Below are 22,074 nucleotides of genomic sequence, written 5' to 3' on the forward strand. Positions count from 1 at the left end.
CCCCCCGCAGTGACACAGCAGCCCGGGGACCCGCCGGGAGCTGTAGTTCCCCCGCTCCGCCGTTCGGTTTGGCGATGAATTAGGCGGCCTGAGGGCGGGGAAACGGCCCGGGGGCGGGCGGCGGGGAAGGCCGGGAGCTGCAGTCCCGGCAGCCGAGCAGGGCGAGTAACCTTGGGCCGGAGGGGAGGACCCGCAAGCCCTGGGGAGCGGGGTCGGTCCTGCCCGACACCCTCCCACGCACCCCAGGGATCGCACCGAGCCAGTTCCCCCCACCTCAGCGGCTTTTAGCGAAGATATAGACCGCGCTTTACCTCAGCGCTTGGCTAGGCCTCGCTAGGCCCAGCCCTGCCCCTTGCATACCACCCGCCATGTCGCCCCGCCCCGGCTCCTGGGGCACGCCGGGAGCGGTGGTCCCGCCAGGCGGCGCCGCAGACTACACCTCCCGTGGTGCCCCGCGGCGGGGCGCGCTGGGAGGCGGGCAGCGGGAGGCGCGCGGGGCACGCTGGGAGTTGTAGTCCGACGGCGCGGAAAAGGGAGAGCTTGGGGGGGGAGGCGCTGCCGGCAGCCATTATCTGGGAGCGCGGCGCGCCGGGCGCGGAGCCGGGTGTTGGGCCGCCTCGCCGCCGCCCCGAGCACGCGGCCCCGCCGCTGCGCGGGGGTGGGGCCGCCATGGCGGCTTAGCCTCGCCCCGGCCCTCCCCTTCCTCCCCGCTACGGTCGCTGAAGGCGCGGCGGCGGCGCGGCCTAGCTGGGAGGGCGGATCCTCGGCCTCGCGTAGCGGCCCCTGCCCGCGAAGGGCTGCCCTCCTCGGAGGGCCATGTCCCTGGTGGCCTATGCTAGCAGCGAAGAGGAGAGCGATGCGGAGGAGGCCGCGGGCGAGGAGGAGGAAGCCGCCGCCCCGTCTCCTGCCGCAGCCCAGCAGCCCCCGGCCCGCGGGCTCTTCGCCACCTTGCCTCCCCCCAAAGACCCCGTGATGCCGCCCCTGCCCCCGCCTCACCAGCCGCTGGGCAGCGGCTTCCCCCTGCTGCCGCCACCCCCTCCTTTCCTTATGGGCCCCCCGCCCGGCATGAGGGGCTTCAGCACCCCCCCGCCGGGCATGAGCCCGGGCCAGGCCTCGGCCGGCAGCCTGCCCGAGCCGGCGGCCAGCGGCAACGGGAGCGGGGAGCAGCCCAGGCTGGGGGGGCTCCTCCTGCCCCCCCCGAGGAACGCAGCCACCACGACTGCTGCCTCTACCCTCAACCTGCCCCCTCCTGTCTCGGCCTCCGCTGCTCCTCCCGGGGCTGGGGTGGATTTGAGCCTCCCCAAGCCAAAGAAGAGGACAGAGCCGGTGCGGATCACGGTGCCCGAGTTGCACAAGGGAGATGTGAGTATGAAAACAAGCCATCAACTCTGCCGGGGGGGGGGGCCCACCCTCAAGCCCTGAGAAGGAGCACCTTCGTGTGTGAAATTCTCTCCCTGGCACAATCCCCCCGTGGATTTGTTTGCCCATAAAGCACAGCATCTCTTTCCTTGCTCTCTCCCATCATAATACAGCAAGGTACCAAACCCTATTGTTGCGGCATCTATGGCGAGGCTTGTCCCAGCTGCCAGCCCTAATCCTAAAGTGCTTTGCAGAATTAAACTGACATAGAAACCTTATTTATAATCATAATACGGCAAAACCCAGATTATCTTCACCCTTGTTTATTACTGAAGTTAACAAGTTGGTGATGCAGAGCTGCGTGGCCTTGTATGGGGATACCTCCAAAGTCTCTTCTTTTGTTTGCTGTACAATTGATAGCTTTTCCTGTCAATTTATTGCTTATTTATCTAAAGGCTTCAGACGTTCTCTAGACCTGTGGGTAATAATTTCCCTCTTAGCTTGTTCTTTTTCGTGTTGGCAGTGCCCTGTGCCTTACGGGGCTCCCAAGCACTGAATCCAGGCAGCCCCGTGGCAAGAGCAGGGAAAAGCAGGTCCCTACCCCTCTTTTTTTTTTTTTTTTTTCTAGGTGTCTCTATTGATGAGCTTTCCTTCTCCCCTCTCTGCTCAGTCACTCTGGGACAGCACTGTCGTAGCATAGAGGTGATGGTTATGTGGCTGCAGCCGTGTCTGGCCTTGGTCGCTGGCTCTGGTGAGATGTGGCTGTAGGGACAGCTGAACTGCGGAGCTTAGGGTGATTTCCACAGGGACAGGTAGCTCGAGGAAGAGGTTTGACTGTATGGATTTATAAACAGCATCAATTAATAGCGGTCTGGCAGCATCTTAGACCTAGGGGAGCTGAAACGAAGTCAGTGCATCTCACTTTGCTGGAAGAGCAGTCTGCGGGGGCACGGGGAGAGCGGGTGAGAGGACGCAGGCTTCCCGCCTGCCCCTGAACCACACTCTGCTGCTCGCCCAGTTTGGTAAATTCCAGAGCCAGAGCTCCTCGTGCCACAGCTCCCAAACGGCTGGGTTGCACGGGTTCCCCTTTTAGGCGAACGGACGAGGGACATCCCATTCTCTCATACCTGCTTTTTGCTTACTCACTTTCTTGCAACGCTTTGCAACAGGCACTTCGTGATACAGCAAGCGTTCGGGGTCTTCACGTCCTTGCTGGTTGTACGGTTACTGAAATAAGCTCAAATGAAAGGAGATTTGTTCCTGCCTTTTATCTCCCTTTCCATGTTCCAGTGTATTGGCTTTGAATAGAAATACTGCAGGTCAACAGTGTCAAGCGAGCAACTGAACGATGAAGGGAGAAAAAGTACCTCAAAAGCAGGGCTGGTCCGAATAGTTCCTGTTCAAGATGCCTGGAAGTCCCTTGGCCCGTGACTGATATCCTTGTTCATTCCCTCTTTCTCCTTAAAATACCTCCTGTCCCTTTTGTTTGCACCTGTGGAGAAGTTCCTGGGCAGTCTGTTTTATCTCCTCTCTCTCCCAAATGTAACACGCGGGTTTTATGGCAACTCTTGACTTGCCTTTATTTATGCATGTTCTTTGTCTTTGTCCTGTTTTATAATTTAGATAGTAAACTGGCAGAAGACCTTGTTTCCTGTAATCTCTTTAAAGTGCTCTGCAAAGCTATAAAACGATAAAGATGTTTAAGGGCCTTTTCTGATGCCAGAGAAGACCAGACTTTCTGCTCAAGTTCTAAATGGATATTTAGCAACTGCAACATTATTGTTGACAATTCCCTGTTAATCCCCACAGTGAATTTTTACACCCTTGCTTTGTGTGATTTTGTGCTTCCCTTCTATCAATGTAATGCTGGCTGTTACTTTGAAAGAGAGCGCTGACATTATGTTGTGCAGCTTGTGTTCTGTGCCTTGTTTTAGGTTTATTTTCCTGTGATTTATTAAAAAAAAAAAAAAAAGCCTGAGCTGTTGGCTTTCTAAATGCTAATTTCTGGCCGGAGCCAAATATGTAGAATCTGAGTTTTTCTGCCCACTCACTCTGCTTTAGAGCAGCGTTAAAAAGCTGCCTTGAGAATTTGGAATTTTGGGTTAGCGAATCCTGGTTTTTGTTCCAGAAGTTGCATAAATGAGCTCAAGTGAGAGATTATTGTTTGGCTGTGGATGGATCGCTCTTATGAGGTTTTTAAACGGCGATGCTGACTTGTTTGCAAAGCTTCAGGTTTTACAGCAGAATGCAGCTTGTTTTTCTGCCTCTGCCTGGACTGTGGCAGCCCCAGCTATCTCTAAATAGTACTGTGGACAGTTTGTTTATCTCTCGTAGTAGTAACCAGGGCAGGCTTTTATCTCTCTTTGCCCTGACATAGATGCATCAGCAAGACTGTGAAAAAGAGCTTGACCGCGTCCCACTGTTGCTTTTCAGCTTGGCTTTTGGCAGATTATAAATCCAGATCTGTGTTACTGTGATCCTTTGGCTGGTTCAAACTGAAAATTAATAAATTGCATAGTGGGTGGGTTTTTTTCTTTTGTTTTAATATCTCAAGTTGTGCTAAGCTCTGTTTTTCTTTCTCAGTCAGATTCAGAGGAAGATGAACCAGCAAAGAAGAAAAATACTCTTCAGGTAAATACTTTGGATATTCAATTAAACAAGTTTCATAGGAAAGAAGCATTTTGACTGTTACAGATCTTGGGCTTCCACTAGTGTAAATCAGCCACTCTGATTAGCATGTGTAAAATTCCTGAAATCCCCTGGGGTGTCAGGTCCCCTTTTTGGGGGCAATTTCATAAATTTAAATCTCAGGAAAATAGGCATTAATGTGGGAAGTAGGTGGATATTTCCAAGTACCACATTTCCCTTAAAAGTCCCACTGGCCTTTTGTGCGAAAAAGCCCTGCAGCGTGTTCAAAGGAGCAAACGATTGTGCTGAGCAATGGGAAACCCATTAATGTTGTGAGAATCGGAGGGAGATAATTGGCAGGGAGTCAGGAAAACTAAATAGTCTCACTCATTTCTCTTCTTTCTGTGAACCGTTTGCCCTTCATGAAAACTCACCAGGGACGCGGCGAGGGCTCTGGCTTGTCCGCTTTGCTTCCTCAGCCCAAAAATTTGACAGTGAAAGAGACCAATCGGTTACTTTTGCCCTACGCTTTCTCGAGGAAAGCGGGAGACAACGCCTCTGACTCAAAGCCCGCTAAGGCCCCGACCTCTTCCTCCAAAACAAAACCTCTGTCCAAGCCAGCGGTGCCCACAACTCCTTCTCCGTCTGCCATCAAAGCTGCGGCGAAGAGCGCTGCCCTCCAGGTAACCAAGCAGATCACGCAGGAAGAGGACGACAGCGATGAAGAGGTCGAGCCAGAGAACTACTTCTCCTTGTCTGACAGGAGCGAGCCCAGCGTCGTGGGTGCTGAGACCTACATGTACTCTGGCACGGTGGTGTCGGAGGACCCACCGCCCGGGACAGAGACAGAGCCCCAATTCCAGGACGCTGCTGCTAACGCCCCTCTGGAGTTCAAGACGGGCGCGGGCTCCAGTGGTGCTCAGCACAGCTGGGCCCCCAAACCCGGAGAAGACTACGGCAGCCAGCCGTACAGCCAGTTCCCTGCCTACGGCGAGGCCGGTGCATATTATCAGGTGGGTTCACCGACCCGGAGATGAAACTTGATAGTGCTGCTCTGAAAACCCGTCTGGGATGAGGGGCTCTGAGTCAGGTACTGGAGCAGGCTGGGGCTTGGGGGAGTCTACCCCGTTTGAGTTAGCCAGCACAAAAAGCAGAGCTCCACAGCGCTTGGCAGAACAGAATTCCCCTGGCATGACTGTAGGTGCTCTTTGGATAAATGTTTAATAGCTGCACTTATTTTAAAATGCCCCTGTGCAGCTGCCCCTGTTGTTGTCAAGGTGCAGAATCAGGGCCTGCTAGAGCTGGTGTCTGAAGCCAGGTTGTTTCTAGTAATTCAATTTGCTGTTGAGTACCTCTGAAAAAATGCCCTGTACTTTTCAGTAGTGCCAGCGTAAGGAGATGTGATTAGTGACTACTTCAGCCAGCGCTGGGACGCGCTGTACTCCCCAGAGGCTGAGTGAAATCCCTCTAGGTGAAAAAGCAGCAGCTCACGGGGCGAGGAACGCGAATCAGTGCTCCGTCTCGGGGCCCGTGTGTGTGGTTGCTCCAGGATCAATTTTGCTTTGCTCTCGTGACAAAAACGGGTTTTCCTTTTGCTGACAGGATTACTACAGCGGCGGGTACTACCAGGAGATGGAACCAGCCCAGGCACCACCACAGGAGATGAGCACTGACTCCTCCTTCATAGACGACGAAGCGGTTGGCACTTTACTGGTTTTCCCACTGCGGAATTTGCGTTTAAGCTCTGCTAGAACATAGGACCCATTTGACAGCCACAGTCCTGCCCCACCAGCACAACCTGGGCTCCGTGCGGAGTGGGACTGGGTGGTGGTTCCGTGGGGTCTGGTGCTGTGGTGTGGACGTGGGCGGTGTCTGTTGGGCTACTGCTCCAGAGGGGTTTGCTGGCTTTACAAGCAGGTGATGTTTGTTATTTCCACTGAGCCCAGTCTCGTTCTCGTGAGGGGCATCTAGGGCAGACAAGGTGTGTAGGAGCAAAGACGTTGCTTGCTGAGGTGCAGATGAGCTACCATTCCCATACCTGCACAGTACGTCCTCTAGCACAGTGGTGAATTCTCCACTTATTTCAAATGCTCAAAACCCTGTTTTGAAAAATTCTTTCCCATTGTTGATCTAATCTAGAAACTGCCAGACTTGTTAGCTGCGCTGCTCAGTGCTGCAGAAGACAGTGGCCCATCTGGTGCTCGCTTCCTTCGAGGGACCTCTTTACTTTAGAGGTGGATTTGTGTTATGGGAGGGTGGATGTGTTAGCAGGTGCCTCCTGAGCACTTAAAATGAGAGTCAGGGGTCCGAGGGTTTTCTCCTGAGGAAGACTGAAGGCAAGAGTAAATGCTATTTAAATGCATAGAAAAATGAGCTTATAACCTCCATGCTAAGTAGTTTAAGATATGATCTATAGCAAAGCAGAACTCTCCTAAAGACAAAAAATCCTGATTGGAAAAATGTTTATTGATGTGGTGTGTCCCATGATTGGGGAGCTAAGGCTCAGACCCCATCTACATTTACTTAAGCGCTGGTGTGTGACGTGTGTGTGTGTAACTCTGGTTGTTCTGTTTTTCTTCCAGTTCAAGCGTTTGCAAGGCAAGCGGAACCGAGGGAGGGAAGAGATCAACTTTGTGGATATCAAAGGTGACGATCAGCTGAGTGGAGCCCAGCAGTGGCTGACCAAATCCTTAACAGAGGAGAAGACCATGAAATCGTTCAGCAAGGTACGGGCGGGAAGGGAGGAGTGCTGGCTGGGATTTTGGAGGCTGCTCTTCAGTTCCCATTTCAGCCACAGCTGGAGCTGTATTAGATGCTACGCAGTCACCAGGGTGGGGGTGACAGAGACCCTTGTGTTGTGTGTTGTATAAATAATTCCACATGAGAGACCAGTAGAGCTTCTCAAGACACAGTCCTAGCGTGCTGGTGGTAAAGACCAGCCAGGAACTGCTTCAGCCTAAGGCATCTGCCCAGAGCTGTTTAATAGGAAACAAATGCTTCTTGAAATGGCTTTGTGCATTCTGTCATTTTGCTGTCTGGGTCAGCATCTCTCCAGGCTTAACAGTTCACCTGGTTTTGCTTTCTAGAAAAAAGGAGATCAGCCCACAGGACAGCAAAGGAGAAAACACCAGATCACATACCTGATCCATCAGGTGAGTGGCTTCCCTGCGGTGTGGAAACTGTCACGGCACTGAGCTTCTAGCTTGCTTTTTGCTTTGCTTCACCCTTCCCCTCCCGCCCAGCTCCAGTGTGTGTGTGGTTCTGTGTCTTTGCGAGACTCTCTGCTTCCCGTCTCGGTTCCGCGCCGCTGCTGTGTGGTTACTGAGCGGCTGCTGAGACCATCCCACAAGAGAAGCTGCGTTTCGGCACGAATGAAATGCCTGTGCACCCCAATTTAATTCAGGCCTCTTGTCAAGATAATTGTGCTAACTCCTATAACGAGGCTTCTCGCTGAAGTGCTCTGTAATCCCTGTCAGCAGGGGCAGAGGAGGGTGAGATACTGCTGAGTCAGTGAGCGGCGATGCTGATGTTAATCCTCTCCATTTCTGCAGGCAAAGGAAAGAGAACTGGAACTGAAAAACACGTGGTCTGAAAACAAGCTCAGCCGACGTCAGACTCAAGCCAAATACGGATTCTAACACCTCTGTCCCACTTTTTTGGCCGTTGTCCCAGGTGACTCACCGTGTCAGACGTCTCCTGGCCTTCTGGAGATCAACCAGGCCCCGTGTAGAACGTGGTCTGCTCGGCGGGTGGGAGGATGCTGCACTCCCCTGCCTGGCAGGAGAAAGGTTTAATGCAAGCCGGTCCTGAAACTCCACCTGTAATCTTTCCCCCTCCCTCCTCCTAAGCGATAATGCGGAAGGTTCCAATCAAGCCTGTTTCGTACGACTGATGACGGTCCCAAGGCAGCGCAGGGAACGTGCCCGGTGCAAGGCTCGGAGCTTTTGTCCTGTAGGTACAGGGGCTACTTCTCCTTCGACATAGCCTCGCCACTGGAACCTTAGGCTGACTCTCAATAAACTTCCAGTTCCCACTTTGCTCCTTTCTTGGACTCGCGGTGCGTTGAGAGTGTAATTTTTCTTTCTAAAAGACTGAGTTTCAGGAGCAAGCCTGGCTGTTTTTTTTTCTTTCGGTCCTTTTGTTTGACATGTTTTCATGGCTGCTTACTCAAGTCCGAGTAAATCCAGTGCTCCTCTCATGCAAATGATTTCGATATCTTTTTTCTTTTTTTTTTTTTTTCTTTTTAAGTGTGGCTAAGTTAGTGTTTTTATTCTCAGCTCCACCCGCCTGTATGTCTCAAACCATGCTGAGGGGAAACTCCTTTACAGGTCAGAGCTTGCAATAGAGGTGAAAACGCCCCGCGTGTGGAACGCACAAAAAGCAGTGAGGATCTCTTGCCCAGCATGAGTGAGCCGCTGCTGAGGGCTTTTGGATAAACGTGATCGCTGTGTGTATGTACGTTTCTCTTCCTTTTTTCCCCCCCTTTTCCCTCCTCCTCCTCCCCCTGACCCGAGGCCTGCAGTGCTGTACCAGCCTGCTCTCCAGACTTGCTGAACCGAGTTTTCCCAGCCTCGCACGGTGCAGTGCAGCTGGCAGTGAGCTCGGCGAGTGAAGCAGCAGTATTTCCTCTGAGCAGACACAGATGAAAGCTGCCAAGTGTACATTTTTTTTTTTTTTTTTTCTTTCCATCTTGTTTATATCAATTTTATTTCAATTAAGTGTTAACTTTATCCTCCTGGCTGGGAAGAGGAGACCGTGTCCGGCCTTAACTTTTTAAAATGGAATCTTTTATTTAAGGTATTAGGTCTAGGCGATACGACTGCAAATCATGTGCAGCCTTGCTGGCCAGATCCACGTATCTTTAGCCAAATCTCTGTGGCCTCACTTTAGTTTGTTGTTCACCAAAGCGTGAGATGCCGAAGGGGACAGAGAGCTGGTCTGGCTGTTTAACTTACATTCCCACCACTAAGGGTTGTATTTGTTGTAACCGCAGCTAAAAAGGCTAATATTTGTTACTCCATTTAGAAAAACTCCCCGAGAGGTTGTTTTTCTCCCATGTTACCTGTTAAAAACAAGCAAACAAAGCCCCCATGAATGAAGTCTTTTCTTAGAATATTTTAAAATAATCTGATTTCTAGTTTAGTTCCCTGGATGTTTTAGTACTTTGCAGAGCCCATTTTGAGTATTTGAATGACCGGAATAAAGTTACTGTTGGGTAATTTATTCATATCTTATATGTACAGCGAAATCCTCTGAAAAGAGATTTGATAAAGGAATAAACTTTTAAATGAACCGAACCACACCTGTTTCCAGTCGCGAGGTGCTCAGCTCCTTGCTGGAGGCGTTGATTTTCCTTCTCCCCTCTCTGGTAAGGCCGAAGCACCTTTGCACCCGCCGGTGGTTTTGGGGGGGGGGTGGGGTGTGTGTGTGTGGGGGTGCTGTGGCTGTTTGGGTTTGTTCACAGAGTTGACCTCCTTGCGCAGCCGGTGGTGACGAAATGCTTGTCCGAGGGAGTTTTGCTCCGTGCAAGCTCATTTGGGGTGCGACCCCCCCCCCCCCCCCGGCACTGAGCTGTGCCCCCCACCCCGGGGATTCATCCGCTTCAAACGCCGAGGGCGGTGGCACTCGCAGCACGGCGGGGCGGGAGGCTCCGGGCTCCCAAATTCTTCTGGGTGGGATCGTGGAGTCCTGGAGCGAGCCGAGAGGCTGAAGCTCGCGAGTTGGCCTTTTCTTTTTCCATTTCGGAGTGTAATGGCTCATTTTTAGCACTAGAGGGGGAGTTACGAGGAAGGGAATGGTGGCTGACTTCTGCTTTGCTTTTGGCCGTTTAAGAACAACAAAATGTAGGCTTGTGAAAAGCGAAAGTAGAGTTGTTTTGTGTTGTGTTTTTTTTTTTGTGTGTGTGTTTTTTGTTTTTTTTTCCCTGAGAGGTAAAAGAAAACAACTCCAACCCCACAGCCCTTTCCCCTCCCTGTCTCAAAGTTCTGTCACATCTCAGCGTGGAGCTTTAGCCTCCTTTAAGGCTGGGCACAGCACGTCTGCTGCGAGGATGCCGTTGGCTCTGTCATTTCAGCCCCAGCGGCTGAATTTGGTCCTTGGCGTTGGTATTCTCCCACGGTTTGTGGCTGAGGAAACAGGCAGGGCTCGGAGATGTCAGCGCCAGGCTGGTGATACTCAGAGTGGCCCTGCCCGGCTGCGGTGGTGCTCGGGCTTGCGGCCAGTTTAATATCTGACTCTGGATGCACCAGCCCTGCCCAAAACCCATCTCTGTTTGGACGGTAATAGCTGCTTCCGCCCTCATTCTATTAATAGCAATCTCTTTCTGAAAGCGTTCAGAGATAAATTAAACCCGTTCCCCCTCTTAACTGTCTCGCAGGGGCTTGGGAAGGGTGTGGGAATCCCGGCACGGAGCCAACTGGCAGCACCAGTATGGCCAGGGCACTGCTTGTCTGCGGAGGGGCCAGCTGCAGTCCTGGACCTCCCCTCCCAGGTTCGAGGGCTTCTTTTGGCGGGGCAGGAGCCTGAGAGCTTCCTTCTGCCTGGGAGCTGGGTCTGGTCTCAGACCTACCTGCGCGGGAGGGTTTAGAGCTGCTCATAAACGTTCCTGGGGCCATCCTGCCCACCGCCCGCGGCTCGCTTTGCAGCGCTCGCCCTCCGGCTGTAAACGGGGTCGTCAAGCTCCAGCGCGGGGTTCGTCGTGCCCTGGGGAATCTGGGGAGGGGAGGGGGGGGGGTGGAGATGGGAACCAGCCCTGAGCTCCTGCCTCAGCACGCAGAGGTTTTGACTTGAGAGCCAGGACGTGGTTGAAAGTTTGGCCCTTCGCCCTCCCGGCCCTCAACTTCGCTCCCGCTTCGCCTGCGAGTCGGGGTTCGCCTCTCCAGCGTGGAGTGCTGGGCAGGGGACCCCCCGTTCCCCCACCCCACGAGCCTGGTGCGGGGCAAACCCTGACCCGGCAGCCTCTACGAGAGGTCAAGCACAACGAAAGGCTCTACAAGGCGGCCCGGAATGAGGAACGCACCTCCACGGCCGGGCTGGGGGCTCCTCTCCCCTTCCTGTCTGCGCTGGGAGGTGCCGGGAGCTGCCGCCTCTTGGAGGCCTGGCTGGACAAGCTGCGGAAAAGCCGGCGGTGAGGGCGGGATTTGGGGAGCAGCGTGGAGAAAGCGCCTCGGGCTCCCCGAGGAAAGGGAACGGGCTGATCCTGCCGGGCCAGCGCCACCTCGGAGTAGATGTTCTCCTCGGGGCCGGCGCTGGGGCTCGAGCCCCGGCCCATGGCGTAGAAAGGGATGGGCTCTTCCAGCTCGTTGTGAGTGGGGGGGTTGGGGGCTCGGCCCTCGTGGGGTTCGGCGTAGGTGTGGAAGCACATGAGCTGCTGGTACTTGGCGTCGGGAGGCTCGAGGGGGACGGCTTCTTTGTGCTCCTGAGCGCAGGGACCTTCCGGAGCGGCGGGGCTGGGCGGCCCCTGAGCCACGGTCAGGGAGCTGGTCTTGACTGGGAGCGGTGGGGGGACACGGGGAGCCTGGGGAAGAGATGGGACAGGTGGGAGTGGGGCTGCGTCCCCACCTCTTGAGGGCTTTGGCTTCTGTTCTTGGGGAAATGGCCCCCCATCCCATCCCCTCTGCCCTGCCTGTACCTCCCTGGGTGAGCCTCCCTCAGCGCTGGGCTCCGCGGGCAGCGGGGGGGCTGCCTGCCTGGTTCTTGGGGTCCCCTTGAAGATGGTGCTGTACTCCGAGGGGTTTGCTGGCGCTTTGCTCCGTGGGGAAGGTGCGGCATCGCTGCGGGCTGGGGTTTGCATCCCTCCTTGGGGCTCGTCATCCTGCCGACAGGAGAGAGGTGCCGGGGTGGGTACGTGGTCAGGGGCAGACCCACGCGGGTGCTGGTCCCACCTCGGGTGTGCTGCCCGCAGTTTGGCTCCTTGCTCCCCGCACCTAGGCCAGGGCGGCTCCGGTTCCAACCCGACTTTCATGATGCTTGGGCTTGGCTTTGATTTCCCCAGCTTGAGAGAAATCCACCTCCCCTCGCCCCATTGCGTACAGCAGGAATGACTCTGCTTTTTTTGGCTGCCGGGACTAACGAGGGGCCGGGTCCTCACCTGTCCCCACGGCACCGTCAGGAACTCGTGGTACGGCGTGATGGGGGTGACGGCGTAGTGCCGCAGCAGGTCGGCCAGCTCGGCGTGGGCACTCCGCTCCCCCAGGATCACGTACCGCCCGTCGGGCAGCTGGTCCAGGATGAAGTGCCGGCAGCGATCCCTGCCCCTGGGGAGAGAGGGAACGGGGTTGGCAGGGCGGGTGGGAAGGGGACTGAGTGTATCCGGTCCCTTGGACAGGGCCAGGGGTCCCTCACCTGTAGGACAGGACGAAGCCGATGGTGCTTTCGCTGAAGCGGACCAGGAAGCAGCCCGGCGGCTGATCCTGCAGCAGTTCCTCCGTCTCCCTGTGGGAAGAGGCCCAGAGCCCCTCGCTTTCACCCCCTTCGTGGCATCCAGGGGTGCAGCTCCCTCTTTGGGAGCCCAAGGGTGGGGATGCTGAAGGGGCCACCCCGTTTCCCAGCCTTGGCTTCCCTTCCCCGCTCACCTCCGGCTGATGAAGCCGTGGAACCAGGCTGGGAGCTCGCCCTTGGCTCCCAGCCTCCTGGCTTGTGTCTGTTCAAACCACAGCCTTGTCCGGGCACGCAGGGCCACCAGCTCCGGCCGTGGGTCCCCGTCCCGCGAGGACCAACCCTGTGGGGCTGGCCAGGAGCCTGGCAGGACCTGGAGGGAAGGGGAGAGCAGCCGGGGGCTCGGGTGAGGAGGTGCCCTGAGGATGCTCTGCTCCCCGCACAGAGCTCGTGGTGCAGCCCGGGAGGACACGGTCCCTGTGGGTGTGTGAGCTTGGGGGGGGGGTGCTGGGACGGGGAGCTGGGGGGGGACAGACCCTTCACAGCCCCATGTCCTACCCTGCTGTGAGTGTTGTGGTGTCCTGGGAGCTGCTCTGCTCCCTGAGGCTGGACCGGGGTCGTGTTGGGTCCCGGCTTGCTGCTGGCTGCGTTGTCCTTGCCGATGGGTTTGAAGGTGCTGAAGAGGGGACTGTCATCATCCGTGGGTTCCCCTGGCCCAGGGAGTGGGGAGAAACGGGCTCAGGGCAGCGAAGCCTCCCTGGGGGCCCTGAGCTGGCCCTGTGCCCCATTGCTGCCCATGGGGCACCGGGATGGGTGTGTGTGTGTGTGGGGGGTTCCATGACCCCCCCATCAAGTGCTGCTCTTGCCCACAGCCTGGGCAAGGGGCACCTTTGCCGTGTGCCCCCCATCCTAGGGCTCATCACCCTGCTTCTCCCCAGAGAGACCACCCTGGACCCGCACTGCAAGAAGGGACAATGACCCAGGGACTGCTGAGCTGGGTGAGGAGGAGGAGAGGGGAAAGCACGTGAACCCCCCCGCCCCCACGAAAGTCCCTGGGGTGTGGGGTCAGCCCCGGGAAGCGGAGCGAGGCGGGTGTGGGGCTCTGCATGCAGCCACCGAGGGACCCTGAACTTGGCCCTGAGCCGCCAACACTCAGCAAAACAACATTAATCCCCAGCAGATGCTTGAGGGGGTGGAAAAGGCCGGGGCTGGTTTGATCCGGGAGGGAAAGCCGAGTCAGAGGAGCTGGTTGAGGCTTGTCTGAGAGTGGGGGGATCCACGTGGGGGGGACGGGGAGACTGGGGGCACGGATGGACAGCACCTCATCTCCACCTTTAACCAGCTGCAGTGCCCAGCCGGTCCCCGTGCGTGGGGAAGGCAGGGAGATTGTTGATAAAGTGAAACAAAACAACCCAAACCGCAGCAAACCAAGGCGGGGAGTGCTGAGGAGGCAAATTTGGGTCAGGTCCTGCCTGGGCAACGGCTAGGCAGCTGGGGACAACGTCCCTCTCCCCGGCTCGCAGGGTGGGCAGAGGTCCTGGGCGGAGGTGGGGGGCTCGTCTCTGCTCCCCCACCCCAGCACCTTGGCCTTGGAGCGGTGGCTCGAGGGGGCTTTGCTTCCCGGGGTGGGATGTGCTTCTTAAACCCTGTGCTCCTGGGGTGAGAATGGGTCGAATCGGATTTAAAACGGGGCCATTTTTGCTCCCTGAGACCTTTCGGGGCCGGATTTCCTCCTTCGAAAGGGGTAAGACCGGGCTGGGGTGGGCAGGGGCCCCCGCTCCCTCTCTCCTCACCCCCTTGTCCTCTGCCCCTTCTCCATTGTGCCTTTGGAACGGGGGGAGCATCCCCTCATTGCCCGGCGCTTGCCCGACCCAAACCCCCTTGCTCGGGGTTTGCTCCTCGGCCTTTTTCCTCCCGTCCTGGCACCAATAAAACCCAGGACGGACCCCAGCCCAGATCCCCCAAGCCCCGGCACCTACCTCCGCCCGGCCACACCGGGACCCAGGAGTCCATGGCCGGAGCTGATGGGATGGCTGGGCTGGCAGGACGGACAGACGGCCGGGCTGGCAGGACGAGCAGCGTTGCTGCTTTGCCTGCGCTCGCGCCTCCGCCGCCTGCGAAGGGCAGGAAGCAGCAACCGAAGCTGCAAAAGCGCCTTTGCGTGATGGGGAGACGTCACAGGAAGGTGGCAGGGGTGGCACCGGGGTGGCACCGGGACCCTCGGCACAGGCTGGGCTGCGGCGAGGAAGTGGGGGTGGGGGGCTCCGGCCACCCCCCCGCCGGCACCGTCCCGCTCTGCAAAGGGCTCTTTGTTCCTCCCATCCGCACCCCGGGGTCTCGCGCTGGCAGGGCGCGGGGCTCGCTTGGCCCAGGTTGATGCCACAAACTGGGATTTCGGTTCCTGGCGCAGGGTCCTTTCCCCGTGCCAGACCCGAGCACATCCTGGGAGACGGCAGGGAGCACCGGCATGGCAAAGAGGGGCTGAGCCCAGCTGGGAAACGCAGCGGCTGAGCCGCAACTCTCCCTCCTGGTGGTGCCAGGCTCCGGCCGGCCCCGCGGAGAGAGCGGTGCCAACCCCGCTGCACCCCGGAATCTGCAGGGATTAGGACCGCGATTAGGGCTGGGTTGGCTCATTGTCACACCAGGACAGGGACGGGGTGCACCCGGCGGTGGCTTTTCAAGCCCCTGGGTGCCGATGGTGCCCGGTGCCCCCCAGTATCCCCCAGCACACGGTGCGGTGCCAGCCCCGGCTCTCTCCACCTTAAGAAACGTGTCCCTCCCTGCTACCTTCACACCCTCCGCTCCGCTTCCCCTCCGCCGGCCGCTGTATAATATTTTTATTTGTCAGCCAGGTTTCCTGTTTGCAATCCTCACGCCTCCGGGTGCCGAGCGGCCGGGGGACATCAGCCACGGGGACATCGGTGAGGGGGACATTGGCTGCCTGCGGCTCATCCCACTGGGTCTGGGCCACTCCTTGAGGATCCGAGGTGCTGGAAACGCCGGGAATTGCCCCTAAAAGGTCTTTTCCAGCTCTTGTCCACAGCCGGCCACGGGGACAGCGTAGGGGGATTTCTCAAGAGAGCTTGGGAGGAGGAACGCAAAGAGCTTTTATTCTTCTGAGTCGCAGCCGGCTGGTGGCCAGATCCGGCCCCGGCTCGCTGGGAAACGCCGGGACTTCGAGGAAAAGCCTGGCACTGCTGGGATTTTCTGGAGGAAAGGCTGGAGCTGTGTGCGGCGGAGCGGGGGCGGAGGTAAGGGATGCTGGGGTCGGGCTTTATCCCGGTGCAGGGGGGTCAGGGAGTTTTGGGGTCCTGGCGGTGCATTTTTTTTTTTTTTTTTTTTTGGCAGCTGCCACCTGCGAGGTCATTTCCCTGGGAGCCCATTTTCTGGGGCCGGGGTGTTTGCTCGGCGTGGCTGAGGCCGGGCTGGTTTTCCCGGCAGAGGGATGACCGGCAGCGGGATGCGGTGGGATGGCACGCAGCCCCCGCGGCTCCAGCCCCTGCTGCCGTGAGCTCAGCCGTGCCACCCGTGCCTCAGTTTCCCTCCTTGCAAAAGCAGCAGGGTGCAGGGGGGCTGTCCGGTGAGGGGTGGGGTGTGTCGGGGGGGGGGATCAGCTGCTTGTGTCCCTCCCCAAGGGACGAACGGATGCGCCGTGACCCTGGGCGGTGCGTTGGGCCCCGCGGCCGTGTCACATGCTGGGGACAGTGGCCTGGCTCCAGTCACATCCACCCCCACGCACGTACCAGCCCCGGGGACCAGCTGGCTCTGTGGATGAGCTGTGCCTGGCTGGGGGCATCCCCCCCCCCAACTGAGCCTGGGGGTCCCCTCACCCATCCTGGGGGTGCCTCAGGACCGTCACCATGGGCAGAAGCTGTCCCCTGTCCTGGCTGGCTGGGGAGTGAGGGAGAGCGCGGCTGGGTGTGGAGGAATGCTCAGGGGGGTAAGGGGGTTACAGCTGGGCTGGGAAAGCGGGGGGGGGACACCAGGCTTGGGGACCACTCGCTGTCCCTTATGGCCACCGTGGGGGGGACAGGAGGGCTCCCAGCCCCTGTTTGGTGCAAACACCGGCGCAGCACAACGCCGTGGGGACGGGGACACGGTGGCAGGCTCAAATCCCGCCCCCCAGGAGCTGAGGAGGGGGGGATTAAACCCCTTGCAGCGGGTGCACCCCGGTTTCTGGAGGGGTAAATCCCGGCGTGCCGAGCTCGTGCAGGATCTGGCCCCGCCGTCCTTTTTGCTGAGATAAGGCTGAGCCAAGGCGGCTGGGGGGGGTTGACATCTCAGGGTCTCGTGCTCCCTTATTGAGCTGTTTTTTCCTGGGGGGGGGACACACCCCGCCTTTTGCTGATATCACCTTCCTTATCCTTTTCCCGGTGGCCTTGAACCCCACAGCCCAGGACCCTCTGCCTGCGCCAGCCCAGGAAACCTCCCGCTCTTGGGGACAAAGCGCTGGGGACACCGAGGTGGCCCCAAGGCCGGGGATCAGGGGCGTCCCCCCGCTTCTCCGCGTCGCTGCGAAGCCGCTGGTCCCGACTGCCCTGACCGCTGGAGCATCACTAATCCCATCTTACAGCTGGGGAAACTGAGGCACGGGGTGGGGGGGGTGGGGGGGGTGTCAGGCCCCGGCATTTGCCTGCTGCCGCGTAAGTTAGCACCTGAAAGAGGCTGGTTTGTGGCTTGGAGCTGGCGGGGGTGAGAACCAGGACCCCCCCCCCCTCTCCCTTAGTGGATGCTGTGCGAAAACCCATCAGTGTAATGAGTTGGGGGGGCTCTGCCAAGAGCAGAGGGCAGGCAGGGCCCTCCGTGGGGCCTTGCTAAACCCCCCCACCCCCCCCAAATCTCCTTTCCCCCTCACCCCATGGCTTCTTGTCCTTGCAGTGATGGCTGAGGGTGGCCAGGCCAGGGCCGTGGCTGGGGGGGGGCTGAGAGCTACCCCTGACAGCACCCAGGTGAGCCTGAGCTGTGGGGCTGTGGGTGTGGGGTCTCCTGCCGGGGGGCTGCGGGCGACGACCAGGCAGGACTGTCATGGATGAGCTCATGGAGATGTTTTTTTTTTTTTCCCACTATTAATCCCCCTCTTTAAAAAAAATCCAAAACAAAACAACCCAACAATGTTAGGTTTTCTCTGCATTTTGCACCCCCCCGTCCTCCCCAGTGCAGCGAGGGGCAGTGACACCCCCCCCCTCCCTGCCTGCCCCTTGCCTGATTTCTGAGCCCACTGGGCAGCTCCTGCCCACCCCGATTGAGGGGTGAAAGTCTCCAAATTCCCACATGCCGGAGAGCTGGGTGCGAGCTGGGAGACACAGACAGGACCGGAGCTCAGCCACAATATTAGACAGCGGAGAATCTCCTCTAGTGTGTGTTCTGAGGGGGGAGGTTGTGGTGCTCTCCATGGGATGGGGGGGTCCTTGCATGGGCACGTCACCGTACCCTGGGCAGGTGGCTGAGCCGGGGTCCCGGTGCATCCCCGCAGGATACGGGGGCTACGAGGAGCGAGGGGCTAGTGGCCACCCTCAGCCCGGGCAACGTGGAGGAGCTGTACGAGCTGCTGGAGACACTGGGCAGGTGAGCGGGGTGCAGGCGGGGCTCCCGCCCGCGTGGGGTCCCCCCAAAAACAGACACACCCCACCCCCACCCCCCCCCCCGCCCCCCAAACCGGGTGTTGGGGGTCAGCCCGGCCGTGCCCCAACCCCGGCCTCTCGCCTCAGCGGCCACTTCGGCGTGGTGAAGCGGTGCCGGGAGCGCAGCACCGGCGCTTTCTACGCCGCCAAATTCGTGAAGACGCGGCGCTGCCGGGGCAGCCGCCTGGGGCTGGAGCGGGGGCAGGTGGAGCGGGAGGTCGCCATCCTCCGCCAGCTCGATCACCCCAACATCATGCGGCTCCACGACCTCTTCACCAGCCGAGCCGAGATGGTGCTCATCCTGGAGCTGTGAGTAGTGGGGATCGCCAACCCCGCCCCCCTTTTTTTTTCTTTTTTTTTTTTTTTTGCGCCGTGCGGTGCTGAGCTCCCTTCCCCCCCCCCCCCCCCAAAACTCCTCACCCCGCGCAGGATCGGCGGCGGGGAGCTCTTCGACTTCATCGCGGAGAAGGAGATGCTGTCGGAGGAGGAGGCCATCGAGTTCCTGGGACAGATCCTGCGCGGGGTGGGCTACCTGCACGCCCGCCGCATCGCCCACTTCGACCTCAAGGTGCCCGTGGGGACCCCCCCCCTCCCCCTATCCTCGCTCCCTGGGGGATCCAGGGGCTGCAACCCCCGCCCCGCTCAGCTCACGTCTCCAAAATGCTGATCGCATCCTGCCCGGCTTCCCGGGATGCTGCTGCCCTCTCCGGGGCAGTGCCCGCCGGCAGATCCTGGCACCCCCCCCCCCCCCCCGGTCACCCCGCTGTGCCTGGCCTCGTCCCCGCAGCCCGAGAACATCATGCTGCAGGAGAAGGACGTCCCCAAACCCCGGATCAAGATCATCGACTTCGGGCTGGCCCAGCGCCTGGAGGATGGTGTCACCTTCAAAAGCCTCTGCGGGACCCCGCAGTACATCGGTACGGGGCTGGGGGGGATCCCCGGGGGGGGGGGGTGTCCCCGAGCAGCCCTGCTCCGTGGGGTGCAGCTGGGATGCTCTGTAGGGACCCCCGGGGTGGGGCTGGGACCCTCTGGGTGTGCGGGGAGGTGACCGGGATGGTGCTGTCCCCTCTAATGTCGTGTGTGTGTGTGTCCCCCACCCCGGCTCTGCGATCACCCCCAGCTCCTGAAGTGATCAACTATGAGCCCCTCAGCTCCGCGACCGACATGTGGTGAGGACCCGGGGGTGAGGGGCTGAGCCCGGGGGGTGGTAGGGACCCCCCTGGGTGCCACGGGGCACTGGGGGGGACCCCAGGGAGGGCAGCGCCTGACCCCCACCTCTGTCTTTCAGGAGCATCGGGGTCATCACCTACATCCTGTGAGTATGGGGCGATGCTCCCTGCGGCCAGGGGAAACTGAGGCACGGGGATGAGCCCGGGCTGTGGGGTGGCTGAGCCGGTGCTGTCGCGGCACTCAGGGGCTCTGTCGTGTCCCCGCAGGCTCAGCGGCTTGTCCCCCTTCCAGGGTGAGACAGACGCCGAGACCCTTTCCAATGTGGTGGCTGGTGCCTACGAGTTCGAGGAGCGCTGCTTCAGCCAGACCTCCGAGGCAGCCAAGGACTTCATCCGGCAGCTGCTGGTGAAGGAGCCAGAGTGAGTCCCGATCCCCTTCCCACCTCCATCATCTCCATCCTCATGCCATCTCCACCCCCATCTCCAGCATCCCCACCTCCGTCCCCAACCCTATCTCCATTTCTATGCTCTCTCTATCCCCATCCCCTTCTCCATCATCAGCTCCATCTCCATCAACCCCATCTCCATCCCCAACCCTCTTCCTTCTCCATGCCCTCTCGATCCCCAACCCCATCTCCATCATCGTCATCTCCATCATCATCTCTGTCTCCATCTCCATCATCATCATCCCCATCATCATCTCGATCTCCATCACCATCATCTCCACCCCAACCCTAATCCATATCCATGCCATTTCTATCCCCGTCTCCATCATCTCCACCCTCATCTCCATCATCTCCATCTTCATCATCTGTGTCCCCCTCTCCATCATCCCCATCTCCATCCCCAACCCTCTCCCATCTCCATGCCCCCTCTCTGTCCCCAACCCCATCTCCATCATCGTCATCTCCACCATCATCTCTGTCTCCGTTTCCATCAACTCCATCCCCATCATCTCGATCTCCATCTCTATCATCTCCGTCCCCAACCCTCTTCCATCTCCATGCCCTCTCTATCCCAACCCCATCTCCATCATCATCATCCCCATCATCATCTCGATCTCCATCTCCATCATCCCCATCCCCAACCCTAATCCATATCCATGCCGTTTCTATCCCCGTCTCCATCATCTCCACCCTCACCTCTATCATCTCCATCTTCATCATCTCTATCCCCCTCTCCATCATCCCCATCTCCACCCCCAACCCTATTCCATATCCATGTCATCTCCACCTTCATCTCCACCATCTTCATCACCTTCTTCTCCATCACCTCCATCATCCCCATCCCCGTGGTGGATATTTGGGGCCGGGACCCCCACCACCCCCCACCGCCGCACCCCTCTGTGCTGCAGGCACCGCATGACAGCGGCCGAGTGCCTGGTCCACCCGTGGATCAAGGTGAGAGGGACCGGGGGGGTTTGGGGTTGGGGGGGGATGTGACGGCCCCCCGGGAGCGGGGTGGGGGGCACGATGCCGACGCCACGTCCTCGCCCCCGGCAGCCCCTGAGCCGCAAGCAGGCGGCGAACCGGAGCCGTTCCTCCATCAACATGAAAAACTTCCGCAAGTTCAACGCTCGGAGGAAGTGGAAGGTGAAGGGGGGGGTTCCCCGTTCTGGGAGGGGGACACACCCCCCCACACACCCCCCCAGAAGTGGGGTCCCACCACCCGTGGGGTCCCTGGGGAGCTCGAGCTGTGCTCCATCCCAGGGCTGGCTGCGTCTTGCGGGGTGGGGTGTCTGTGTGTGTAGGGCGGGGGATGCAGCCCTGCGGTGTGGAGGGGGAAGAGGAGGGGAGGGGAGTGACCCCCCCTCCCACACTCAGACCCCCCCACCGTCCCCCTGTCGTCCCCCCCACCCCAGCTCTCCTACAACATGGTGGCCGCCTGCAACCGGCTCTGCCGCACGCGGCTGCTCTGCGGCCTCAGGAAGGAGGATGAGGAGCTGGTGAGCAGCCAGAAACCCCCAGACCCACCCACCCCCCCCCAGCATGGGCCAGGGTTTGGGGGAGAGAAGAGATTTGGGGGGGGGGACACACGACACACCTGGCCCCCCAAATGGAGTGGGGATGGCTGTGCAGTGGCTGTGTAACGGGGAATGTCCTCACCTGGGGGGTCCTCTCCCCTGGGGTGGGCTCCTTTCTCCTAGGGGGGTTCCTCTCCCCTGGGGCGGGGGGGATGGTTGTCTCCCCGGGGGGGGTGGGTCCTGTCCCTCTGCTCTCCAGCCCCCCCTGTGCCCCCCCCAGCGCCACTGCGAGAGCGATCAGGAGGAGGAGGGCAGCCACCCCGTCACGCTGCTGCGCCGGAGGAGAAGCAGCTGCTCCTGAGGCCCACCCCCCCCCCCCAAAAAAAAAATAAGGAGACAGGACCCCCCCATGAGAAGAGCCCTGGGGATCCCCCTGTCTCCCCACTCCAGGGCACAGGAGCTCTGTCCGGCTCCAGTGCTCCCAGTTCCACAGTGCTGGAGGGTCACTGGGGCAGCAGCCCCCCCAACACCCCATCCTGCCCCCCCCCCGGTCTCTGCTGCAGTGGGGCCGGGGCTGCCCCACGGCTGGGACCCTCGCCCGTGCTCAGCCCCAGCGTGAAAAATAAATGTCTCCCCTTCATCCCTCCTCCTCTTCCTCGCGGCAGGGCTGCTGGGGGGGGGGGGGACCCCAGGGGTTGTGGGGTGCAGGCACCCCGGATCAACCCTGTGATGGAAGATGACCCCCTCCGGAATGGGGGGGGGGGGGTGTCTCCATCAGTGCCTGGCTGCTTTCTTGCCATCCCCGCACCAGAGCAACCTGGATCCTCCTCTTCCTCCAACTGGGGAAACTGAGGCAGGAGGCAGTCTTTCCTTCCCGACCCGCTCCGGCACGGGGAGGGGGGGGGGGCCCCCCCCTGTTTTTCCCCCCCTTTTTATTTCCCAAACAAGCCTTGGCGCT

The 22,074-nt window shown here is 59.3% G+C and overlaps 3 protein-coding genes across 12 annotated transcripts; 2 read left to right on the top strand and 1 right to left on the bottom strand.

Annotated features, from left to right (window-relative positions):
• The first annotated feature begins 568 nt into the window (after positions 1-568).
• Positions 569-8,038, top strand: PRCC (proline rich mitotic checkpoint control factor). The gene is made up of 7 exons (XM_032987795.2): positions 569-1,362; positions 3,943-3,990; positions 4,425-5,000; positions 5,590-5,685; positions 6,570-6,713; positions 7,074-7,139; positions 7,539-8,038. Exons 1-7 carry the CDS (start codon positions 817-819, stop codon positions 7,623-7,625), a joined length of 1,563 nt encoding a protein of 520 aa, XP_032843686.2. The 5' UTR covers positions 569-816; the 3' UTR covers positions 7,626-8,038.
• Positions 8,039-8,114: 76 nt separating this feature from the next.
• Positions 8,115-14,876, bottom strand: SH2D2A (SH2 domain containing 2A). 4 transcript variants are annotated; one of them, XM_042785040.1, is made up of 9 exons: positions 14,343-14,874; positions 12,922-13,073; positions 12,561-12,736; positions 12,331-12,420; positions 12,077-12,242; positions 11,618-11,800; positions 11,006-11,503; positions 10,556-10,698; positions 8,115-9,755 (listed from the first exon to the last, which is right to left on the bottom strand). In XM_042785040.1, exons 1-8 carry the CDS (start codon positions 14,374-14,376, stop codon positions 10,570-10,572), a joined length of 1,428 nt encoding a protein of 475 aa, XP_042640974.1. In that variant the 5' UTR covers positions 14,377-14,874; the 3' UTR covers positions 8,115-9,755; positions 10,556-10,569. The 4 variants fall into 4 exon arrangements, with proteins under 4 accessions (XP_042640974.1, XP_042640973.1, XP_042640972.1 ...); XM_042785039.1 differs by having other exon boundaries at positions 8,115-10,112; XM_042785041.1 differs by lacking the exon at positions 8,115-9,755 and having other exon boundaries at positions 10,561-10,698; positions 11,006-11,096; positions 11,204-11,503; positions 14,343-14,876.
• A 129-nt stretch (positions 14,877-15,005) lies between these two features.
• Positions 15,006-21,756, top strand: LOC116961344 (death-associated protein kinase 2-like). 7 transcript variants are annotated; one of them, XM_042785054.1, is made up of 15 exons: positions 15,011-15,095; positions 15,216-15,284; positions 15,394-15,614; positions 16,756-17,312; positions 17,837-17,928; positions 18,072-18,293; positions 18,414-18,552; positions 18,772-18,901; positions 19,105-19,153; positions 19,273-19,299; positions 19,421-19,573; positions 20,508-20,553; positions 20,656-20,745; positions 21,015-21,098; positions 21,397-21,756. In XM_042785054.1, the coding sequence occupies exons 4-15, from the start codon at positions 17,244-17,246 to the stop codon at positions 21,475-21,477; spliced, it is 1,182 nt and encodes a 393-aa protein (XP_042640988.1). In that variant the 5' UTR covers positions 15,011-15,095; positions 15,216-15,284; positions 15,394-15,614; positions 16,756-17,243; the 3' UTR covers positions 21,478-21,756. The 7 variants fall into 7 exon arrangements, with proteins under 7 accessions (XP_042640983.1, XP_042640988.1, XP_042640985.1 ...); XM_042785049.1 differs by having other exon boundaries at positions 15,006-15,095; positions 15,212-15,614; XM_042785051.1 differs by having other exon boundaries at positions 15,216-15,614.
• The last annotated feature ends 318 nt before the right edge of the window (positions 21,757-22,074 follow it).

This window comes from Tyto alba, unplaced genomic scaffold (assembly GCF_018691265.1).
Source record: "Tyto alba isolate M040663 unplaced genomic scaffold, T.alba_DEE_v4.0 Super-Scaffold_8, whole genome shotgun sequence".
Classification (NCBI taxonomy): Eukaryota; Metazoa; Chordata; class Aves; order Strigiformes; family Tytonidae; genus Tyto; species Tyto alba.

What these genes read in the sequence shown, in the direction of transcription:
- PRCC (XM_032987795.2), top strand. Translation starts at nt 817, where the DNA reads ATGTCCCTGGTGGCCTATGCTAGCAGCGAAGAGGAGAGCGATGCGGAG. An exon ending in CCGAGTTGCACAAGGGAGAT is followed by an intron (nt 1,363 to 3,942) that starts GTGAGTATGAAA and finishes TTTCTTTCTCAG; the next exon opens with TCAGATTCAGAGGAAGATGA. An exon ending in AGAAGAAAAATACTCTTCAG is followed by an intron (nt 3,991 to 4,424) that starts GTAAATACTTTG and finishes AAAACTCACCAG; the next exon opens with GGACGCGGCGAGGGCTCTGG.
- SH2D2A (XM_042785040.1), bottom strand. Translation starts at nt 14,376, where the DNA reads ATGGACTCCTGGGTCCCGGTGTGGCCGGGCGGAG. An exon ending in ACCACAACACTCACAGCAGG is followed by an intron (nt 12,737 to 12,921) that starts GTAGGACATGGG and finishes CCTTCCCTCCAG; the next exon opens with GTCCTGCCAGGCTCCTGGCC. An exon ending in TGACGGTGCCGTGGGGACAG is followed by an intron (nt 11,801 to 12,076) that starts GTGAGGACCCGG and finishes TCCTGTCGGCAG; the next exon opens with GATGACGAGCCCCAAGGAGG.
- LOC116961344 (XM_042785049.1), top strand. Translation starts at nt 17,244, where the DNA reads ATGGCTGAGGGTGGCCAGGCCAGGGCCGTGGCTGGGGGGGGGCTGAGA. An exon ending in CGGGACCCCGCAGTACATCG is followed by an intron (nt 18,902 to 19,104) that starts GTACGGGGCTGG and finishes GATCACCCCCAG; the next exon opens with CTCCTGAAGTGATCAACTAT. An exon ending in CTGCTGGTGAAGGAGCCAGA is followed by an intron (nt 19,574 to 20,507) that starts GTGAGTCCCGAT and finishes TCTGTGCTGCAG; the next exon opens with GCACCGCATGACAGCGGCCG.